This window comes from Paramisgurnus dabryanus, chromosome 16 (assembly GCF_030506205.2).
Source record: "Paramisgurnus dabryanus chromosome 16, PD_genome_1.1, whole genome shotgun sequence".
NCBI lineage: Eukaryota > Metazoa > Chordata > Actinopteri > Cypriniformes > Cobitidae > Paramisgurnus > Paramisgurnus dabryanus.
In genome coordinates this window covers 32,839,139-32,862,468 of record NC_133352.1, presented here as the reverse complement: position 1 = coordinate 32,862,468, position 23,330 = coordinate 32,839,139, and the positions used below count along the sequence as shown (strand labels likewise).

The 23,330-nt window shown below is 37.3% G+C and overlaps 1 protein-coding gene and 1 long non-coding RNA gene across 3 annotated transcripts in view; both read right to left on the bottom strand.

Annotated features, from left to right (window-relative positions):
- Nucleotides 1-22,685, bottom strand: part of stox2b (storkhead box 2b) — a 93,454-nt gene extending 70,769 nt beyond the window's left edge. For both annotated transcript variants that reach the window (XM_065275277.2, XM_065275278.2), the window contains exon 1: nt 21,801-22,685. In XM_065275277.2, the coding sequence (XP_065131349.1) occupies nt 21,801-22,128 (328 nt within the window). In that variant the 5' untranslated portion in view covers nt 22,129-22,685. The remainder of the gene's footprint in view (nt 1-21,800) is intronic.
- Nucleotides 5,139-8,170, bottom strand: LOC135752597 (uncharacterized). The gene is made up of 4 exons (XR_010533184.2): nt 7,083-8,170; nt 6,455-6,549; nt 5,279-5,409; nt 5,139-5,196 (listed from the first exon to the last, which is right to left on the bottom strand). It is a non-coding gene; the product is annotated as an uncharacterized lncRNA (long non-coding RNA).
- Nucleotides 22,686-23,330: the final 645 nt, after the last annotated feature.

The following is a 23,330-nucleotide window of genomic DNA, read 5'->3' as shown; positions in this document are numbered from 1 at the left end:
CGCATTTTCGTCACCCAAATGTTTGATTCATGTTCTTTGTTTTCTTCTTGTTTGTTCTAAACTGCGTTTGCAATAGTGGATTGGCTACTTTTCTTCACCTATCCACATTTTTTGATGTACTGTAAATGTCGCAAATTAGTGACACCTGGTAGAGTAATAATTTGAATAAGAAATCATTTGTATTGCGTACGTGTCGAACACAGCCATCCGCGTGTAGTATGAGTATACTTTGAAAGCTCCACGGACGCGTGGTGCCCGAACCGAATGCACTCTTAAAAAAATGGTTCTATATAGGACCAGAAATGGTTCTATCAACCGCTTCATATATGGAACCCCCAAATGGTTCAACATAGAACCACTTTAATGGGTTCATTAAAACGAACCCCAAATGGTTCTTTGAATCAAAGTTAGATGGTTCTATTTAGAACCATTAAAGGTTCTTTATTATTATTATGAGTAATTTATTATTGATAAGAAATTATAACCGATCCAGAAAATTATAAAAGTTTACTATTTATTAATTGTATTATACAGAAATCTGTATCTATAATCTATAAAAATTACTCAAAATCACATCTCTTTATTCTGTATTAGACAGCATTTTACATGTCTCATTTCATTCAACCATTTAGTTATTTAATTATTTCCATTAAGCATTTTCACTTTTTAATAAACATACATACGTTTATATATTATATATAAATAAATACAATAAATAAATATATATATATATATATATATAAAAATATATTAGTATTATATCTCACAATCTAAAATGACAGATACCCAGTTAACATTACAATTAGACCAAGTAAAAAGTTGTACAAGTAAGGGATAATGTATTGGCAGCATGTCATCACAGAAAAAAGCCCCAACAGTTTCTTCAGGACAAATGTCACGAACACATTTAATCATTTATAAATTTAATGTCGGATATGTAATTAATAGACATTGATATTTAATTTTTGTGTAATATAAAACTGTACCTGTCAAAATGATTTGCAGCATTGGAGTTTTTAGTTTTAAACAGTAGTAGAATGTCACGACTGGCCAATCAGAATCTAGCATTTTAGAGAACCGTGTAATAAGAAATGGTTAATGTAACACATAAGATCAACACAAAGTTGCACAAACAGTCAATATGTGACCTGATCCAGCAAAATGAGTCACAGTGACCCAAATTTCAAAATTGAGATTTTGGTATCAATGGAAAGAGGAGATCCTAAGCTTTCAAATGATATCCTCAAAGTCATACCTTGAATGGTTTTAAAGATATAGACATTTCAATTAAGGTTGTCTGTCCTCTTTTTCCAACTGAAAACCTGAGAAAAACGCCTTTAAAGTTTTTTGCCCGTTTTTTGTAGATATCTTTCAAAATCCATTGCATTTTTAAAGGGATAAACAATTTATTTTACAGCTTAATTTGACCAAAGACATTAATATAAATGCTATTACAGTAAACCAAGAAACAAGCTTATAAATCACCCAGAATGATGTTTATTGAAAATGTGAAGTAACAGAAAGGTGTCTGTGATGGCTGGGGTTTGAGTTAGGGGAAGGGAATAGAACATGGAAACCAGAATGTGTTTGTGTGTGTGTGTGTGTGTGTGTGTGTGTGTGCGTGCGTGCGTGCGTGCGTGCGTGTGTTTGTGCGTGTATGTTTGTGAGTGTGTGCGTGTTCGCGCTCGTGCGTGTTCGCGTGTGTGCGCGCGCGCGTGCGCGTGTGAGAGAAATTGAGAGAGACAGAAAGCAAAACGAAAACAAATAATGCTTGCCTATGCAATCATATCTTTGTGTAGGCTAGTTGACAATAACAGTGTAAACAATTCAAAAAGGAGTTAAATAGGAGAGGAGAGTGCTGCGAGACTGACAGGAGGATGGCCCCGGGGATTCCCATTGACAAAATGATCAGCGTTTATGCAGATTTCTGATTGGCTCTAAAACAACGTGTAACACCATATTTGGAGAGATAGTGACGTTTCAGGGGATACCCGGAATGCACGGAGGTGAGGATTTGAGAAAAGCAATTTCCAGCGAATTTAGTAAAGCTGCTTCAACTTTAATAGTCATTTAAACACCTTTACTCAATTATTTGGACTACGAAACTTTGGGAGATTATTTTTTAATGTCTTTTCTTTGAAATTAGCTAAAAAAATTTTTTTTGATAATTTCATTGTTTTTCCACATATCGGCTCATATCTTAAAATAGAACGTTGCGACTTCCGACTCATTTCGCCAGAGCGGGTCACATATATGATCAACATGAGTTATCACCTTAGCATGACAAATAACTACACAGACTTCTTATAGAAAGGGATTCCGTTCTTGGGAGTTTGTAAACAACAGTCTTCAAAAACACCCACACTGATGTGCACTGCTTAGTAAAATTAATGTCCAAAACATAAAAAAAAAGTTTAAAACATGTCAACATCACCAAGGAGGGTGTATTGCTGGAGTGACTGTCTGTCAAAAACAACGAAGGCTTGATGGCAGAGATCGCCATCTTCCAATCCAAGGACAAATGGGAATGGTTTTGTCACATCAGGCTCTCAGAAGAATCCCAACCTGTTGAAAACAGACAAAACACTTGTTAGAATGCAGGCAAAGACTCTAAATGCATGATGCAGCATTATTATACAAAACCAAACAATTCATATTTCATACACACAAATGTAGTGTCTAGTTTAATTGTAATGAAATGTATAAATTTCTGTTTTATTTCAATAACCTTACAATATACTCTTTGTTCATACCAATAACTCAGATTCACAGTAATTTCAGATTCTGCCACGTCACTTTACCTGGCAGTAAGCCCAATTTTTTTGATTTTGCAACAACCTGCATACTTGCCCTTATTACTTAATATAGCCAACACTTTATTAGCATATATTATGTAATGAATAGAAGACTGGACATTAACGTTTGTCCCTAAAGTTAATGTTTTGGATGTGGGAGTGAAAGACAATTTTTCTTGTCCGAGTTTTAACTCTATTCGTACTTGTAAACATGTCTTCTTGCTAGTTCATAAACAAAATATTAAATGTTTTAGGTTGCTTGCAAAGCAAAGTGTGCAATACTTCCATTACTTACATAGACTTAAAGGATAATTCCGGTATTTAACACTTTGGGTCTCATTTCTGGTTTGTTTTGGATGAACTACAGTGATGGACACAGAAATTTTGACAAAGGGTCGTGTCTTGAGTTTTTGACTTGTTTAGAAGCGTCTCTTGACTGCTTTAGAATGGAAGTCAATGGCCATGCATAAACATGTCATTAAAACAACACTTAACGTTCATTTTCAAAACTGTACTACTCACCGAGTGGTGCGTGGTGTTCGTTGTTGTTTAAAAACAAGTTGTGAAGCGAAATACAGTTTCTGTCGTGTTTTATTTGGCATTTTGTAAAATTCCATTGATCTCTCTTGTAAGACTCATTGCTCGCTGATATATCACTCCGCCACTGGGAAACAAAAAAGGGTATGTTTACATGTGGTTGTAGTTTTTTCGCTCGGTTTCTCTCAGAAGAAATTTTTCCCATATTTGTAGGGCTGGACCAGAATATTTGAATATTTGTTCCGTGGGTTGACATTCGATTTTCAGTTTTGAGATTCTCATATATATAGTAATAGTTCACAGCGTTAATGCAGAGCTTTTGCCAAGCAGGAAGTGCGCTTCCCGCTCCCGCTCTATAGGTGGCGCAGAGAGACCAACATCCATAGCCAACAGCCACCAAACGCCACCAGTGGAAGAGGTCGCCTCGAACATAGATATGTATATAAAGGCTAGATGGCTCGTCCGCGCTGATGGCCAATTGAGTGGAACGTCCGCATTTTGGCGGCCATCTTAGGACAGGGCGCTCGCTCACTCGTAGCATTGAGTTTTAATGATGCAGGTACTTTTAAATGACCATAACTTGCTTAATTTTTTACCGATTTTCAAACGGATTGGTTTGTTATAAACGTCAAAGATGTACCTATAACACTGAATACGTATACTAAAAATAAATAAAAAATTCATGAAACATGTTAAAGCATCCAGAATTATAGCCACGTTAATAACGTTTGTAAAAAACCAAACCGTTTGTAAATCCGTCAAGAATTCAGCAAGTTACGAGCATTTTAGTTGGCGTATGTCACTCACCTTCCGTCCACAGCAGCAGGGAGCAGCACTATGGCAGCACTGACCTAAGATGGCCGCCAAGTGACGACACAGCTGACTCCGCCTTGAGCCATCTAGCCTTTATATACATATCTATGGCCTCGAACGGAAAGCACGCTTCCTGCTTTGGTATTCACGCTAATAGTGTTGTAAATAACGTCCAGTTTCTTGCAAAAACTGATTGATTTGCTTCACAAGACGTCAATATGTCACACGGAGTTATGGGGAATTACTGTTGTATTGGATATATATGCTTTAACTCTTAAAGTGTGCGGATCGGTTGACTTGCATGACGGAGCACTGGGGTTTCTGCAAATATCTTCTTTATTGTTCTGCTGATGAAAAAACATATTGGATGATGTAAGTGTTATAAATAAACTTAATTTGGAAAGTATGCTACCGTTTTATTAGTTTGTTGAACTTCGTTCATTTATTTTCGTTGTTTTATTTAAATAGCCTACCCTTTACGTTGTCAGTAATTACTGTGCTGTTAATTTCTGATACGGGAATGTTTGTTTGTTAGAAAAATGTAAGGCTACCTTATTAAAAGTGCTCTTGTGTTTTGTTTCACTAATGCTGTTCTCGCAGGACGCATGACAGGCATGCCGAGTGTGCTAACGCTTCAGACTCAAATATAGAGCGGAAGTATATACGCGGTTGTGAGGTATCTGAAAAAATAGTTCCACTATAGCAAATAACACGGATTGAAATCATACATTGCGCCAATATATTTGTTTTTAATCATCAACGAACACCACGAACCACTCGGTGAGTAGTACAGTTTTGAAAATGAACGTTAAGTGTTGTTTTAATGACATGTTTGTGCATGGTCATTGACTTCCATTCTGAAGCAGTTAAGAGACGCTTCTAAACAAGTCAAAAACTCAAGACACGACCCATTGTCAAAATTTCTGTGTCCATCACTGTAGTTCATCCAAAACAAACCAGAAATGAGACTCAAAGTGTTAAATACCGGAATTATCCTTTAAGATTTTCTTCCCACTGTTGTAGACAGGAGTTGGAATATCATCATGGGGTTCTGTAGAGATAAATGTTTAGGTTAAATTAGTAACTTTATTGTCATAATACACAGCAAACAACTATTGTATTACCAAGTGTACCTGGAGGTGATTTGTTGATGCTCCTGGTTCTTGGCTGGGAAGTGCAGGATTCTGTCTGGAAAATGCAATGCCCAAGTTTCAAATAGCTTTTCGGCATGGTCAGGAAATAACACAGAGAAGTCTGGTGAACTCTGAAAATGACAAATCATGCATTTATTTTCAATAAAACTTTGATGTAAATTTATGCGATAATGAATGCTATATGGGCTAGCTTGTCAGTGAACTACGGCATGTAGTTAACGGTGTTTCACCTGTTTTCAGATTATGGCAATTTACTACTAATCACAGAACCGGCTTTACCGATTAGATAGGCTTGACAATTTTATACAATTAAAGAGATAGTTGGGCCAAAAATGATATTAAACCCATGAATTACTCACCTCCAAGCCGTCCAAGATGCATATGTCCATCATTTTTCAGACTAACACATTTTCATATTTTAAAAAATGTTTTAGATCTTTCAGTTAATCAAATGTAAAGTTATGGGGTCAACTCTTTCAAGTCCAAAAATATTTGCATCCTTCCTTCACAAAATAAATCCATATGGCTCCACGATAATAAACAAAGGCCTTCTGAGGGTAATCCGTGCAGTGTTGTTGTAGAAATATAACAAAAATAACTAGCTTCTGCTAATGGCGCCATCTTGGTCGCGTCCGCATTTAAGATGAGAGCTGTCCTGAATACAGAGGAGTCTTGGATGGCAGTATTACCGGAAGCTAGTTATTTTTGTTTATAAAGTTTAAATATAGATATTTCTACAACAAAACGGCGTGGATTACCCTCAGAGGACCTTTGTTTATCATCGTGGAGCCGTTTGGATTTCTTTTGTGAAGGATGGATGCACATTTTTTGGACGTGAAGGAGTTGACCCCGTAACTTTACATTTGATTAACTGAAAGATCTAAAACATTTTCTAAAATAACTCAAAATGTGTTCGTCAAAAAAATAATGGACATATGCATTTTGAATGGCTTGGGGGTGAGTAAATCATGAGTTTAATATAATTTTTGGGTGAACTATTCCTTTAATCGTGCAACCTTACACACCACTTTTGAAAATGACATACTCACAGCAAAATAAGCAGGGATTCTTAATAAAGAAATGCTTTGATATGCCTCATTGTAATATCAACATATCACTTTAAATAATAAAAAAACAAGTGCATTTTCATGTTACCTGTAAATAACTTTGTAAAAGCTGGTATCAGAACCTCAAAGTGACATTGTTTTAGCTTCTCCAGGAAAAAATATCCATCTTTTATCCATCAGGGTCTGTGGAAAAGAGCCAAAACTGCGATTTAAGTGGGGCATCATCAAAAACATTTGAAAAAGATAAAAATGTCTGTAACTTACACAGACCAAATGAGAGTTCACAATATGTGACCCTGTCTGTGAACTCAAGGCTAAAGTTTCATGATCTAAACATGATATTAAAAGCATCAGTTTGATTTCAACTTTTACAACAAACGATTATTTATTTAAAACGTAACTTACTCGTTTCTTCCTCATATTAACGTTATCTGTTTTAAACTGAATTTCTAAACCATTAGAATACGTTACATTCTAACGTTTCTAAAATTATTAAAACAAGCCATGTTTTAGACATATTTCATAAAACGTTTGATCAAACGAAATATTTAAAGCATTTAAAAGCAAGCATAAACATCGTTTAGATTTACTGGGCATTACAGACTAGCCAACGGAAGCTAATAAAACTAGTTTAATAACAGTTGTCATGTGAACCATCATTTTGCATACTTTTGCATTCAGAAATAGTTTAAATGATTAAAAACAATGATACAAACCTTTTCCTTCAAATAAATCAAAGATAAGTCGATGAAAAACCGTATGTCCTGAGGTGAATAGTAAACTCCCGCTTCATGTATCGTTGCAGTGAGAGGCAGAAGTTCAGCGTCTGTGTGGGGGAAGGGAGCAGTTCTCTCTGGGGAAGAACAACACTGACACCCGGTGGTCACGCCGGTAACATTCCGACTTTGTGTAATTAAACTTTAAAATTGGCGTTCACTTTACAAACCGACTGCAAATTTGAACATTATACATATATTTTCTCGCCTGAACTTATGTTTAAAACACATTTTGTGGACTAGAGAAAGTAATATTGAGAAACAGCTATGTATCTATTAAGCTGGCTCTGCTTCAAAATTACCCAACATATAACCCAACAAGTTGGGTTACACAAAAACTACCCAACACTGATAAAACAACCAAACAAAATAACCCAACTGGCTCACGTTTTTTAGAGTGTAATATCGTTTCAAAAATGTAGAAAGTTTACTTACCTCAGGGTACCAACAAGCAGAAATGCCGGTCTGGAGTCCGAACTCCTCAGTTTGAAAAAAAACCTGTCACGTCTGGAGGCTCATCTTCGCTTATGGTGCAACGCATATATACGCCACCAGAGGGCACTTTTGCGATTATTTGTTTTTAATGCCCCTTCAGGTTAAATTAAACATTGACAATATAGAATGTACAAAATAAAGAAAACACCTGGTTATTCACCAAAAACGCAAACTGCACTGTAAGTTTCATGCTAATGTACAAACTTGCATAAAAAAGCTCACAGGAAATAAATCATACAATAAATATGAATAGCCTATTTGTTGACTCTCTCTTTATTTGACCACAGCTTATTGACACAAAAAGGTTTGTGAATGAGTTGTGTAGGTTTGTAAATGAGTTGTGTAGGTCTGTAATTATTGTGTAATCTTTAGTTTACACTTCAGTCACAAACGTGAATTATAGAACCATTTTAATAAAATGGGTTCTTTGCCCTCCAAGGGCTCTATATGGAACCCTTTTTTTGGTAAAAGGTTCTATTGGCCAAGTAAAGAACCCCATGGTTCTATATAGAACCTCAAGGAACCTTTTTTTTTTAGAGTGAATGCGGAAAAAAGGTATACTCAGCCCTTAACTCGGCTTCATGTAGCGCGCGCCTCAGCACGCATACTCGCACTTGTGGCGTACTTGATACAACAATATTTCAGAAAAGTGGATTGTGGAGACATTTTAATCATTCACAATCTAATATCGTCATATTACACACCCCTACACGAAAATAAGTCATGCCGTGAGTAATAACGTAATGTGCATTGCTTTGGGTGTGTACGTACCATTACAAGTGTGAAGAACAGCTTCAAAAATGTAGAATAAGACTTTTTTTTACTTTAAACTGTATAAATGTACCACTTTCGTGCTTCATGCAAAAAAATACTTTAAAAATTACGAAAAACAATAAATAACACATTTTTCATTTTTAAGTGAACTGTTCCCTAACCGCCATTTGTTAAACGTGACAGAGGATAAAGTGAGCGCCCAGAGGAAATTGGCAAGTCGAACATTTAAAAATAGTTGCAATCAATGTTTTAATCAGCTAGAATAACAAGTGTGTTTTTATATGCGTGTGTGGCTGGGGTGTGTTCCAACAAGCTGGAAAGCTTTGCATTTACATTATTTTATTTAATGAGGGTGCAAATCCTGGCTCAAGACTGTAAGTCATTGTTGTGATAGTCATTACTGTATAATCATCATTATCAAAAACTGACTGCTCTGTTACTCGGGCACAAAGGCATTGAAATAATGAAAACCTGATGATTATCTGCTAGATCGCTGGAGAAATGAGTACACACAGCATTCAAGGCTGTCTATGAACTTTATGAGGGATTGTGGATTTTTTATTGTGGATATTTTATACATTTAAAACACCCAACATTGACAGCCACAAAACCGCACTAACAAACTCTTTGAAATAACTTAAAAATCTGCGCTATTCACGTGATGAAATGCTAAACAAAGCTTTAATTCTGGTTTAAACTGCATCTAAATCTGTGAGCTAATTTGAAGACCACCCTGGAATACTAGAAAAGTAAAAGACCCAAAGTGAGAAAGCGAGAGAGCCAGAACGAAGCAGACGAGTGAGTAAGACCCAGGGCCAAGAGCCGCCGGAGCCGCCCATTCATAACTCCAGGTCACAAGGCAAAAGAAAACAAAGAAACCAGAGCCAAGAATGTAAAATTTTTTTAGTGTTGGTTTTGTTATTCTTCAGTGAGAAAAGACCTCAGATTGAGTTCCGGCACTATTTGGCTCGTGTCCATAGATCCGCAGATAGCGGAACGATCACAGGATGTCTTCCAGATGACATAAGAACATAATAAAAAGGCACTGGAGTGGCCATGCAATGAAAATGTGAAGGACTGGGCGATATATCAAACATTCACCAACAATGATTTCCCTGGCATTATTAAATGAAGCAACATGGTGAATACTGTGATGATTTTAAAGCGGTTTTTATTTGACCATTAAGTTTTCTAAAGAGTTATTTGACTAGTTTTGGACCTTTCACCGTCTCATGGGTTTAAGAGTGCTAAAACAGATGTTTCAATACCATCAGTCATTTAAATCTTGGTAGAAACAATGGTGCAGATGGTAAGTTTGAGTCCTTTCTGTTAAGATCGTTTAAAATTGTTCCAGTAATATTAAACTAAGCCTAAACTAAGCCTAAAAAACTAAGCCTAAAATCACCCTTCTGAGCAATTGCTAGCAAATACTTAAACATTAAGTGGAAGTTTTCCAGACAGAGTTTAGATTATATTATATTAAGACATTTCTGACCCACGTTCAGCTGATCTCCGCGTCTGGCGCTAGCACTTTTAGCATAGCTTAGCATAATCAATTGAATCTGATTAGACCATTAGCGTCACACTTAAAAATAACTAGGGATGGGCATTTATCTCATTTTTTCATTTCGATGAATCCATAGGTCTGAAGAACGAGTACTCGATTAACTGGGGGCGGGGCAATCAAAGGGGCGGGGCGTATACGTCATGGTGAAAATTAAAATATTTTTATTAAAAACACTCAAATAAATCTTAATTTTGAAGAAACTATGACAGAACAATGAACACATACTAGATTCTTAATGTTTTTAGAAACCTCTAACAGGAAAAGCTGCGTGATAAAGTGAAACCAAAGGGTTAATAAACACAAACTCAAGTGCTTTCTATATGACGCACTCTACATAATATTAAGCTTTTATACAACATAAATGGATTATACAACATATATCTGCACAAAATGCAAGTTTTCAACTAAGTTATGTACAGAAAGTTTAACTCCCGTTGTGGACGTGCACCATAACAACCTACAGTCAAAGCACAAGGTTCATAACATTAACCAGTTTTAAGTCTTTTGCTATCATTTTAGCGATTAGCTGTGTTGTGTCGTCCCCTTACCTGTTCTCAGTCAAGATGTAATGTTAATGGTCGTATGGCTCTCTGGTATCTCTTGGCATTTGATGTTTAAATATAAGATGATAAAGCATTGGACTTTTGACGGCGCTGTACATTTTGCACCTCACCGACTGTATTTCCGAAAATCACGGCATCCTTTTAAACCATAGTGCCTCAGTGATGTGAGGTGTGGCTTCAAGTGATCGGCGAGATGCCGCGCATTGCGCGGATTGCCGCGTGGCTGGTGCGGGGAATTATCTGTTTGTTTTTGAATCACGCATGGTAATGTTATGTCATACGCCGGTCTGCGTAGCTCAACACGACGTCAATCACGCATCTCCAGACCCAGTCTTTACTACCACAGGCACTTGTAACGCTAACCAGACATCCATATGCCGCCATAACCACAATAAATAAATAAACCCACATGATCATCGTTTTCGTGATCGATCATCGATGCCACGTTCGAGTACTCGAGCAATCGAGTACTCGTGCCCATCCCTAAAAATAACCAAAGAGTTTCGATATTTTTCCTATTAAAACTTGACTATTCTGTGGTAACATTGACCGACAGAAAATTAAAAGTTGCGATTTTCTAGGCAGATATGGCTATGAACTATACTCTCATTCTGGCGTAATAATCAAGGACTTTGTTGATGGAACATGACTGCAGGAGGCACAATGATATTACGCAGTGCCCGAAAATAGTCCCCTACTCCCCTTAGTAACTTTCAATGGCAGGGGACTATTTTCGGGCACTACGTAATATCATTGCATAAATAAGGCAAATAAGATTACAAAATGAATCATGAAAAATAATCCCACAGAAACAGATGGGACCAAAAAGGAAAATAAAACAAGGTGTCATATTAGATACATGTTATGGCCAAATACAGTTAAATTTGATTCAGGTTCTGCAAAGCAGAATAAATCCAAAACATTGCGTGACGCCACGTCCCACAATGATTTGGCTTGCGATTTGCAAAGAAAGCAAACAACCATTGACCCCTAACACACACAAGTCCTTTGTAATGCTTGTTAGATATGGTCTGACATCACATGGTGATGTCATAAGTACCATGTGCCCTTTGAGGTTGTATGGTTACAATTTGCCTGTTAAGTCTTAAAGCTTAGATTCTAATAAAAACATTTTGGCCGTTTCCAGATTTTCAACACATTGTCTGTAATGTTTTTCCGACACTAAAATGTTACTCAGAGTTGTAACAAATGGGTGACAAATATAACCACAGTGTGTGCATCTGTTATCACAACTGGGTCAGAATAAATAGGTTATTGATTATCTATTTCATTAATCGACCAACAGAGGTACACATGAATGTAAAAACTAAATCTATGATCGCATAAAGTGCTTGAAATTAACCAAACGCTTTACAAAGTAAATTTAAATGTGAATGAATTAAAATCTGAATTAAAACTAATACTAATACTCTAGTAAATGACTGTTGAAGGACTCTGTATCTGTGAATAACTGCATGCTGACAGCTGTGTAAAAAAAGCTTGCTGGCAAGTGCATGTTATTTTTGGCCCTTGAGATGAAATCTTCTATTGCGATTAAAGCACCTAAAGAAAACATCTGCCAACATAAACATCATTTTTTTAAGCTGACATTTATGCTGTGAATCAAAGAAGTATTGCGGCATTACTACACCCTAACTCCATATCAATGTCTCTTAAGTGTTATTCAGTAGATAGATTGTTTGACGTTCGGTGTTTAAGCTTTACAAAACCAGTCTAGTCCAGCTGCAGATAATGAAGAGCAATGCAACTCTGTCCTCTAGTGGAGACAGACGCTCCAACAGCACATGTGAACTACAGCTGCAATGCCTAAAGACAACATAAAACATACCGCACCCCATTTTGTACATCTAACTCAATGCATTTCAAAATTAGTGGGATATTCATCGGTATAAGAAATGTAAGCCAGGATTTTGTCCCACTGGGAATTGATTGGATTGTAAAAAGTGGACATTTTAAATTAGAAAGGAGCCTAGAAGATAATAATCTTAATAAAACACGAACAAAAATATATATTTTATTAGTTTCATCTGCATGTCATGTGACTATTACACAATGCTACAAAAACTCAATTTAAAATAAAACCTGTCCAACTTCTGCAAAATGGACAGATAGAATTTATGTATCCCAGGGTTCCACCACCGTGGCTAACTTCAAATTCAAGGACCTTTCAAGGACTTTCCAGGTCCAGACCAGTACCATCAAATTCATGGACTAAATATGAGGACACATTTCAAGTGAGAGCAAGGTTACATCGTGTTACCTTTTAAGATACATTGTTACAGTTCCCTTTCGAGGGAACTCAAATTCAACCAATGGTAAGGCTTAACGACAAAGACATGATGATGCAGAAGGTATATCACTATCTGAAATATTGCAAAAGATAGCGTTACAGGGACGCAGGAAGTATGGAAAGGAAAACGCAGCATCTCGTTCCCTTCTCGGGGAACAAGACATTTTCATCTGTCAAACACAACTATTCAAAAAAGCATTTTGGTATGAATCAACATTCACATACAGAAGATATAAGCATTTAAAGCGAACCGTTTAGCACGTGTGCTTAAAAAGTCTAGAATTTTTATGATATTATCCTATACTATAGGATTTTTTTCCAGAAAACATTGTGCATAAAATAAATTCAAGCACTTTCAATGACCTGTATCATTGTATTTCAAAAAACTTCCCAGGACATTTAAGGATTTCAAGGACCCATGGGAACTCTGGTACCTATAATATTACCAAATGAAGGTTGAATAATAGGTAATAATAACAATAACTATGTAGTATACTACTGATAAAAACTTTGATGAAAAATAAATGTTTTTGAAGTTAAACATGCAAATGTGCTATTAAATTATCAGAATATTTACCATAAATCTCACGGGGTATTTCAAGTAATAATTTAGGTCAAGGGGATTCGACTGACCAAAAAGTTTGAAAACCCCTGTATTAAATGATTAGCTCACCCAAAAAACATTATTTATGCAAACCGTTCAAACTCCGTGTATGGTTTGATCATGGCTCCAAATGTAATCTCTATCATAAGTCCTTCACAAAAACGCAATTATCTCTTTTAGCTCAAAATTTGGTATTTTTGAAGAAACCTACCATATTTGAGAGGTGATAAAAAGAGAACATATAAATGAAGGATGAAACTTTTTATGTCGTTTGATTTATTGTATGTTTATATATTTATAGAAGAACATTTTCTGGAAGGCATTTAAACTTTTTTAACGCTGCCGCTGGCTGGCAACTTTTTTTTAAATAACACTGGCTGGGAAAGAGTTAACTTGCATTAACTAAATTCTGAAGATTAAATTGTCTGAATTTTATATATTCATATAATAAACATTAATATTGAATAGTAAAGTAGTGATGTTTCTTTACATTTTCTATAAACAGAGCTCAATTTCATTGCATTTTCCTGTTCTCGATTGACAGGATAAATCGGCCATGACTATTGGCTGTTTTTCAACTATTGCCCGAAAGCCGATACTGGGAAAATGATTTTATCAACCAATACCGATTACTGGCTGATATATCTCTAATTTTGCTAAATGATGGTAACCACCAAGTTGATAGTTCCCATTGACTTCCACAGTAGGAAAAACAAATACCATGAAAGTCAATAGGTACCGTCAACTGTGTGCTTATCATCTATGATCAAAATACCTTCTTTTGTGTTTAACAAAATAAAGAAGCTCATACAGGTTTAAAACAACGAGAGAGTGAGTAAATGATGACAGAATTTTAATTTTCAGTTAAACTATCCCTTAAGTAAAAGGAATCAATTTTCTGAATTTACAATTATAAAGTTCTTGTAAAATTCTATCAATGGTTTAAAGTCAGGATATTCAACATCATACAAATACATTCACTTGCAAGCCAACAGCAAGCAGGAATCACTTTATCCATACATAAAGCCTCTTAGATAAATCTCCGGTCATTACCATGTATGCCATCACATGATGTGTTGGTTTGCTATAAGCAAGAAGGATTAAGATTAGTGTGCAAAGCATTCAACAAATCTTATCAGTACTGCACCAGCAGGGGGAGACATGCACAATGACTCTAAAGCTTCTCTGAGCTAACAACCCGCTGATCCATCTTAAGTGGATGAGATCATGGTGACCTCACCACTGGGACGACCACGGACACCACAACAGCTCTCTGGTATTTTTTAGCCTTGTGACAGTCCTTTGACCCTGTGACGAATGATATCCAACTTATTCACTGCCATCATGCCATGCTCATCTTAAAACAGCCTTTAACTTATGTCACCGCCATGATTTACACGATAACTGCTATTGCTTGTCAGAAGTAAGTGGAATGAAGGAGAGGGACATTTGGTTGGATAAAATGGGTGGTGCTGTATGAGTCAAAACAAAAAAAATTGGAGGACTGTGTACTTATCTACTACACAATTAGGAATGCCTTAGTATATAGGTACAAAGACTGAAAGCTACAAATATCTCAAATAGGGATGCTTAACGATTAATCGCGATTAATCGTTAGTAGAATAAAAGTTTTTGTTTACATCATATATGTGTGTGAACTGTGTATAATAACTTTGTATAAATAAATGTACACACATGCATGTATACGTTTTAGAAATGTTTACATGTGTATATACATTTGTAAATTTATGTATAATTTATATTATATATAAATATAAATACTTAATATATACTTATTTTTTCTTAAAATTATACACGAATGTGTTCATATTTATATATATACATATTTATTATACACAGTTTACACACATATGTGATGTAAACAAAAACTTTTATTCTGCTAACGATTAATCGCGATTAATTGTCTAGCATCCCTAATCTCAAATACTATTAAAGGGATAGTTCACCAAAAAATGAAAATTCTGTCATCATTTACTCACTCTTGTGTTGTTACAAACCTGTATAAATGTCTTTGTTCTGAAGAACACGAAGGAATATATTTTGAGAAATGTTTGTAACAAAACCGTTTGTGGACCACATTCACGACCATAGTGGGATAAAAGAATACTATGAAAGTAAATGGGGTCCACAAACGGTTTGGTTATAAACATTTCTTAAAATATCTTCCCTTGTGTTTATCAGAACAAAGAAATTTATGCGGGTTTGTAATAACATATAATTGAGTAAATGATGACACAATTTTTATTTTTGGGTGAACTATCCCTTTAAAATTAGGGTTGTAATGGTACGTGTATTTATACCGGAGCGTTTCGGTACAGGGCCTTCGGCATGGTGCACATGTGCACCAAATGGCCGAATGCAATCTTTTTTGTGGGGAACAAAGGTAAATTTTTCGTGTTTCCACACGAACATATTAAGTGGCGAAAGTCAAACATATAACATGATTCGGCCCGCAGAAAGATTTTTATTTACTTAGTTGTATAATCGTTTGATTATTGATGTAAACGTTTACTGGGCCTCTTACATGTCGCGTCTAAAAGCGCATGTTAACGTACTGTTTTGTTCTTTTGTTTTCATGCAAGGCAAGGGTGAGTAAAACATTTTTTTAATAATTTTTAATCAATGTTAAATCAATGCAAAGACGTGAAAAGGCATCCTGCGGCTAGGTACGCGTGAATTGAGCGTTGCCGCGGGAAACGCGCAAGTTGAAAAATCTGAACTTTGCCGGATATTTGCCGGACATGAGTACATGGCAAGCAAAGTCAAAGAAGCCTCTCCAATGATGTGAATTTCCGCATGAATGAGTAGAATTTCAAGCGCGAATAAACTCAAAATGTTCAAGCATCCAACTACGCGTGAATAGCATGTTTTGCCGCCTCTACCGCGGCTGGTGTGAACGCCACATAAGAATTGCAAACAACAGCTCAGTCCACCGCTCACCCCTCCCTTTCAAACCGCATCATTCTAAGGTAATAAAAACAATACGGTTTATTATGTAAGGTCTTTATACACCACTGATAATATTGTTATGTATATTATATTGCATTTCTGTCAAGAGATTCTTTTAAAAGTTACACACTGCACCTTTAACTAGTGGATAATTTGTGCCCCTCTCTTTCCTGACTAGTTCGGTGTGAGCGCTTGTCTCCCTCTCCAGTTAAAATCGGCATGCAAAAGAGAAGGAAGAAAATTAAAGAGGAAATTGTATTTTTAAGTGCAGGCCATTTAAATTAAGACATTGGATTGCTGAAGTGCCTACTATATTTCATATGTACAGTATAGAGTCTATATGCTCTTATACATTTGCGTTGGGTTTCTAGTTTCTTTAATAATTGCCAGGCTCAAGACTTCATTGAAGTAAAGAGGTTCTGGATCACTGCTCAGGAAAATCTGAGACAGCAGTAAGATTCATGAGCACGGCCAATCCCCCCTCCATGAATCCGGCCGGCGCAAACACACACCTGTGAGACCCGAGTAGAAAAATGCACCCAGGTGAGCGACCACACAACCGCCATTCAGCAGCCCGGGGCAAATGAGAAACGTTTCATCCTTACACACTCGCTCTTTACTTAAAACCTCTGTGTACTGTTGTTAAGACATGCTAGACTGAGTCACGGTATAATTTGGAAAAAGTTACCTGATTTAAAGGACGTAGTAGTTTAAAAAGTGCATAATCTGCATAACTTCACTGCACACCCTAACATTATCAGAGCTTAAGATATTACACCACCAGACATTTGTCTGACATTGTGCGCCAACAAGAAATCCTAATGGACACTTTCACCACACACTCAAGGATTAAAGCAAATCAGTTTGCTTGAAGTTTAGCGTGTGACAGAACAACTTTGATAAAGAAATGTGAAACTTGCCCAGTCTGTAACAATGATCCTATGTTAAGAGCAGTTGCTAAGATGTTAAATGTGGGTTGTGATTCAGTGTTATGTGTTACCATTACTATGAGGTTGCTAAGGTATTTTGAGTTAACATTTTGCTGCTATGCTTTGTGTGATATCATATTGGCACAGGCCAGAAGAGCCACCATGACTGGATACAGCCTTAAAAATAAAGATGCTTAAGGTTCCTCACAGCAATGTCACAGAAGAACCATTTTTGGTTCCTTAAAGAACCATTCAGTCAAACGTGCTTAAGAACCATACTTTTTAACTTATTGAATCTGACAAAAAAAAAATCAATATAAAAATCTTAATTTTATAGTGTATGGACACAGTACATTGTGTATACCTTAAATCTATAAGATTGTTTGGGCATGTTTCATCATCTGCAAAGTAAAATATATTTGATCAATTATTTGTATTTAAATGTATCCAAAGTGATTTACATTGCATTCAAGGTCTACATGTTATCAGTATGTGAGACATGCCTGAGATTAATACTTTTTTTAGTACTACACAACACAGTTTTTAAACTAACGTTTTTGGCCATAAATTTACATGGCAGCTGTGTCTTGAGGGCCTGACAATTAAAGGGGACATTTCACAAGACTTTTTTAAGCTGTAAAATAAATATTTGGTTTCCCCAGAGTACATATGTGAAGTTTAGCTCAAAATACCATACAGATAATTTATTATAACATGTCAAAATTGCCACTTCATAGAGGTGCCGTTTCTGGGTGTTAGGGCTGGGACGGTTGTAATTACCATCGCACCACCGCGGTGGTGGAGTCAAGTGGCAGTTGGGAAGTGCGTCCTGCGGTGGTGTGCACCTCACAAATTATGAAAACTATAAAATACAATCTCGCCCAGTGAGATGTCTTCAGGTTCGTGTTAACGCAAACAGCCAGCAGACGTGGAGTTAATGCGCTAATTTGCAAGGGAAGGCAACTGATGACCCGCTGGCTTGGGGGCGGAACAATGAGGAAAGATATTGGCCGTTTTGCAAGCTGCATACGTCATCAAGACTTATAACATTAACAATTATAAAGTTGACTATTATTCTTTGTTAATCATACATTGTTGTAATATGCTCATGACTTGCAAATGTCTGAAAATAATAAACCAGGCTTGATGACATATACAGCCGCGACCTCAGGAGGCTGCAGCCTTCAGATTGAGAAACGTCTCTTCTCTCTTGGTCACGAAAAAGTATCAATCTGCGCTACCAGTACACCATCAGAACGCGTTTTCAGCGCAGCTGGGAACATTATAACCCCAAAAATGTTTCTCACTTGTTGTTTCATGAGTGGAAGTGCTATAATAAACACGCAGAAATGCGCCGATCTCTTGTGTGCTCCGGGGCTCAGCTCGAGCAGCCACCGAAATTGCCAAGCACATACGCACAGTTGCTTCAGGTCACTGCGCCACTTCCCTCCTCTTCAAAGCACGTGGGGCCTTCAGAGCGTCTTTCATTGCCAAGTAACCTAAGCATTGCTTGACGCTGTGACGAGAACCCACCGGCGGAGAAAGAATTTGGTGCCTATAAACACGCTCGTTTGTTAAGAACTGTATATCTGATCATCGTTTAAATTTTTATATTTCAAAATATATGTATGCATTATAGATAAGACCTATATGAATCAATGTGCACATGCACGTGCGCATATGCACATGCCCCCCCAAAACACGCACACACAAAATCAATCTATAACCACCGCGGTGAATTTGTGCATTAGCACCGCCGTGATAAAAAACTACCACCGTCACAGCCCTACTGGATGTGTTCTTTTAAATGCAAATTAGTTCGCCGTGATGATGAAAACTGAAACGTAATTATGCTGTCAATTATTTTTTCTCTCTCTCTTTCTCTCTGCACTAAATGGCAGTGCCGTGGTTGGATAATGCAGATTAAGTGGCGGTATACATACAGACGGTTGGTCTGGGAACGCCTCCAGGAACGCCCCGTCACGTGATGTGGGGGAAAATATTGCCTTGGCGTTAACTGAAATACATGGGACAATCATGCCGAAGAGTTGCTGTGTCTTTTTCTGTACCGCCAATAGAGTTATAGTATGCAACATATAAGAAAGTTGATTGAGTTATAGGCTAATATTAGCGCTACCATGATATCTTACCTGAAGATTCAACCAGATAACAAAATATGTCTGGAAACGACACCTCTGGCCACTTGGTTGGGTCATAGACCCGTTTTTTAAAAATTAAATAAGGGCAATCATAAGCTATTGAAGTTAATTTTGCATAGTGTACCATTGCTGATTGGCAGGCGTCAATGACTCGCAATACGACATTTTTGTCATTCAAATACACACAAGGTTCGTGCCGTTTTCCCACAAGCAGACTCCACCCTAGCCACGCCCCCAACTATGACTAGATGCTGACTGTATGCATTATTATAATAAGTTCCCCTTTGACATCACAAGGGGAGCCAAATTTCAACTTCTTCACATGCTTGCAGAGAATGGTTTACCAAAACTAAGTTACTGGGTTGATCTTTTTCATATTTTCTAGGTTGATATAAGCACTGGGGAGCGATTTACAGCACTTAAACTTGAAAGAAGTCTGATACGATTTTCATCATAAGTCCCCTTTAAACAAAACATACAAAAATGCACATTTTTGAAAACCGTGACATCATCTGCACGTAATAATTTTTTCTGTTATTTGGGCGGTTCCATAATAATCAGAAACGCAACCTTGTGTGAAGATGTTTTGTATTTTCCGTTGCGTACCAGAGTTCAAGTCTGGTGAACTCTGACCTGTTAATTCATATCACGTAGAGACATGTGACCATTACAAAATCAGTACGTCACGACGTGACCTTTCTCTACTGAAAATCAAAGATAGACGAGTCATTTTCTTTTGCACAAGATACGATTGATTCTAAAAGTTTCTCTGTTTATTTTACTTGGTAAATATCACATTCATGTGAAGAAGTTATGAAAAAATTAAACCAATATGGCAATAATTTAGGCAATATTACAAACAAAAAAAGCTAAGACTTAAAAGGCGCCTTGTTTCTTTGAGATGTTCATTTAATTTTATAACTGTAATCCCTGGCATAAATTGTTGTTGTTGTGTTTCTCACTAATATTGTATATTTTTTATTTTTTCAATTGTTGTGAGCAGTATATTTTTCTTGAATTCATATGCCATACTACAAAAAAGCAAAGATGGATTATGCGCTCCCCGCCCAAATTCCCAGTAATGTCCAAAACATAGTCGCATGCTCAATGTCTAGTGTGAACACCCAACTAGTGCAATGTAACGTAAAAATATAAATTAAACAAACAAAGAATGCTTGTGTCCATGAATGGGGGTTTCTGTCACAGTGGTTATTCAAAACATGATTAAGAGAGAGAGGGAGGAAGAGAGAGAGAGCCTACAGCGACAGTTGTCAAAAATCTGTTGTTTATTAAAGGCTAAGACTCGTTCCTCTTGCCTACTGCCTGCTAAGAGCAACCAACAATGCACAGATCCATCCCATAATACTACTGAACTGCAGTGGGAGTAATGGCTACGTTCAGATAAAGAACGCTGCTGTTCTCTTGTGTGTCCGTGGGCCTGAATATGGGACAGTAGCTTTCTGCACTAGTTAACCTGAATAATGGAGCCGAACATTGATGGTCCTGATGAAGAGGCGAGGACAGAACTTGTGTCACTCTGTTACACAACTTCAAAAACTTCACATCACCAATGAAATTCACAAAACTTATCAGACCGCAATATGGGCCTACACAAAACTGAAGCATCAACCTGATTTTGATCGGAAGCCCTGCACCTTTAAGAAGAAAACCAAGCATGTGCATCTTCTGCCTTAAGGATCTCAAGTAGGTTTCAGGTTTCAGGTGATCGTCTTACAGCTAAAGATAAAGAAAGTGTTTGAATGCATCACTCAACAGCAAAATTGATTAAAGTGTCCATCACAGGATCACACCACTGGCAATCCATGTTTCCTAGAAATTGAAAAATGACACAAGAAGCACGGCAAAGTCTGATATACGACTGAAATGTTAGTTAACACTGAAATTTGTAACAGATATTTCACTTATAAAAGCAACTTGCATCTAGGGAATATTTCCAGGTTTTACGTAACCATAGGAGTGAGCCCTAATAAAATACTATGGGTTGTACCAAAACAATATGACATAAAGACACAATGCATCAGATGATAAAGTAGATTAATACCACAAAACTATGGCACATATTTAGAATGACTTTGCTAATGTCAATAAAACTAGCATGCAATCATTGTAATCCACGATATCAGTTTGTATGGTTCTCCTACTATAATGGCACTACCGTAGTACTACCATGGTACATTTGTGTATCTAGTGTATGAGATTGACATCAATAGAGGACCGTAATGTATTTGCACAGCATTACAAAAGGTATCATACAGTGATTCTCACCAAGGTATTTGATGTCAAATCCATGCGGGGGTTTGAGGGACCTCCTCATCCAAGCCTCTCTCAACACCTCCAGGTGATCCTCCTTCCCCTGGATCAATAACACATGCTCATCTATCCAGCCCAAGAAGAAGACCTCGGCTATGGCATCAGCCACCATCTTATTCCAAAAATATTTCATGTTCAATGACTTAAAATCGGCGAATATTTCATAGCCGGTGTGATGGTGCGGCGGCTCCTCGCTCTCCGTCACCCCGCGAGCGTCCTCCGCCACAACGCGCGACAGCACGATCGCCAGCGAGTGCGGCGCGATCTGCAGGAACGGCTCCATCGATCCTCGCGAAAATGACCGGGTCAGACGCGACGCATTCCACGCGCGTCAAAGCGCGAATGAGGCGATTGATTGATCGATTTGATCGAGCGAGTGCGCTCTTCGAGTGCGCGCACCCGCGAGCAGACAAAAGAGCTTTTGCGCGTTAGTTCATTTGACCTGTCTGTGTGAGGTGATGTAATTATCGTAATAAAAGAGCATTACGGTGATCCATATGAGGTAAAAATCATTATTATCGTTGCGAACGAAGGCCTGGGCGGATGCTGGATGACATTTTAAGGTAAAATCCAGATGAAAATCCAGCGATGATCACGTTATTCTCAGCTGAAATCGCCGCATATTATCCATTCCTCACCTTCAGCGGAGACATCACAGAGAAAAGGCAGATCCTCTTCCGGCGGAGATGCGGGATGGCGTGAACCATTATTTTAATATCCCTGGCTTACAATGTCCGTAAGGTTAAAACGAAATAATTGAGATTTCTCGTGGGTTTTTTCTCCGTCGAGATGCGGTGGCAGGCCGGCGCGTGACGATGGCTGGGTGAATTACCGTGTGTGAAGCAGGTTGCTACCTTGAAGCTCCCGTTGTTCGTATAGTGGCGCCCTCTATTGGCTAAGGAAAGATGCTGCATGCACAATTCCTCACTAGGGCTGTGTCCGAAATCGTCCCTATGTAACCCTCATGATTCCCATGTATATTCCTTCACTGATATGGTGCACTTTAAGATGTGAATGACAACGATTGAGTGAATTTGGACACTGCGCCGGTAGTAAGCTACTGGTCGCCAGTCTTTCATCGGATGAGTAGAAGCCAGATGTGAGTGTACATCATGGGATTAAATAAGTGCACTAAATAGTGCCCGCATTATTTCGTACACCACCAAAAATGTCTGTCCCTTCAATTAGTGCACTACATGAGGATATAGGGGCTCCCTTACGAAATTTACCAATTTTTGTGGTAAAAGTGTAACTATGTTTTTGTGTGTGTGTGTGTGTGTGTTGATTACTCACTGTAAAAAAATGCTGTAGCTATGCAGATTACTGTAGATTTAAATGTATGTTGTTTACTGGCAACAGCTTGTTTAAAGTTAAATGAACATTAAACATTTACAAGTCTTTGTCTTTACAGAATAAAACTATAAAATAACAGCCTCATGCAAAGCATTCTGGGAACCAGAAATCCTCATCATCCCTTTTCAGTTT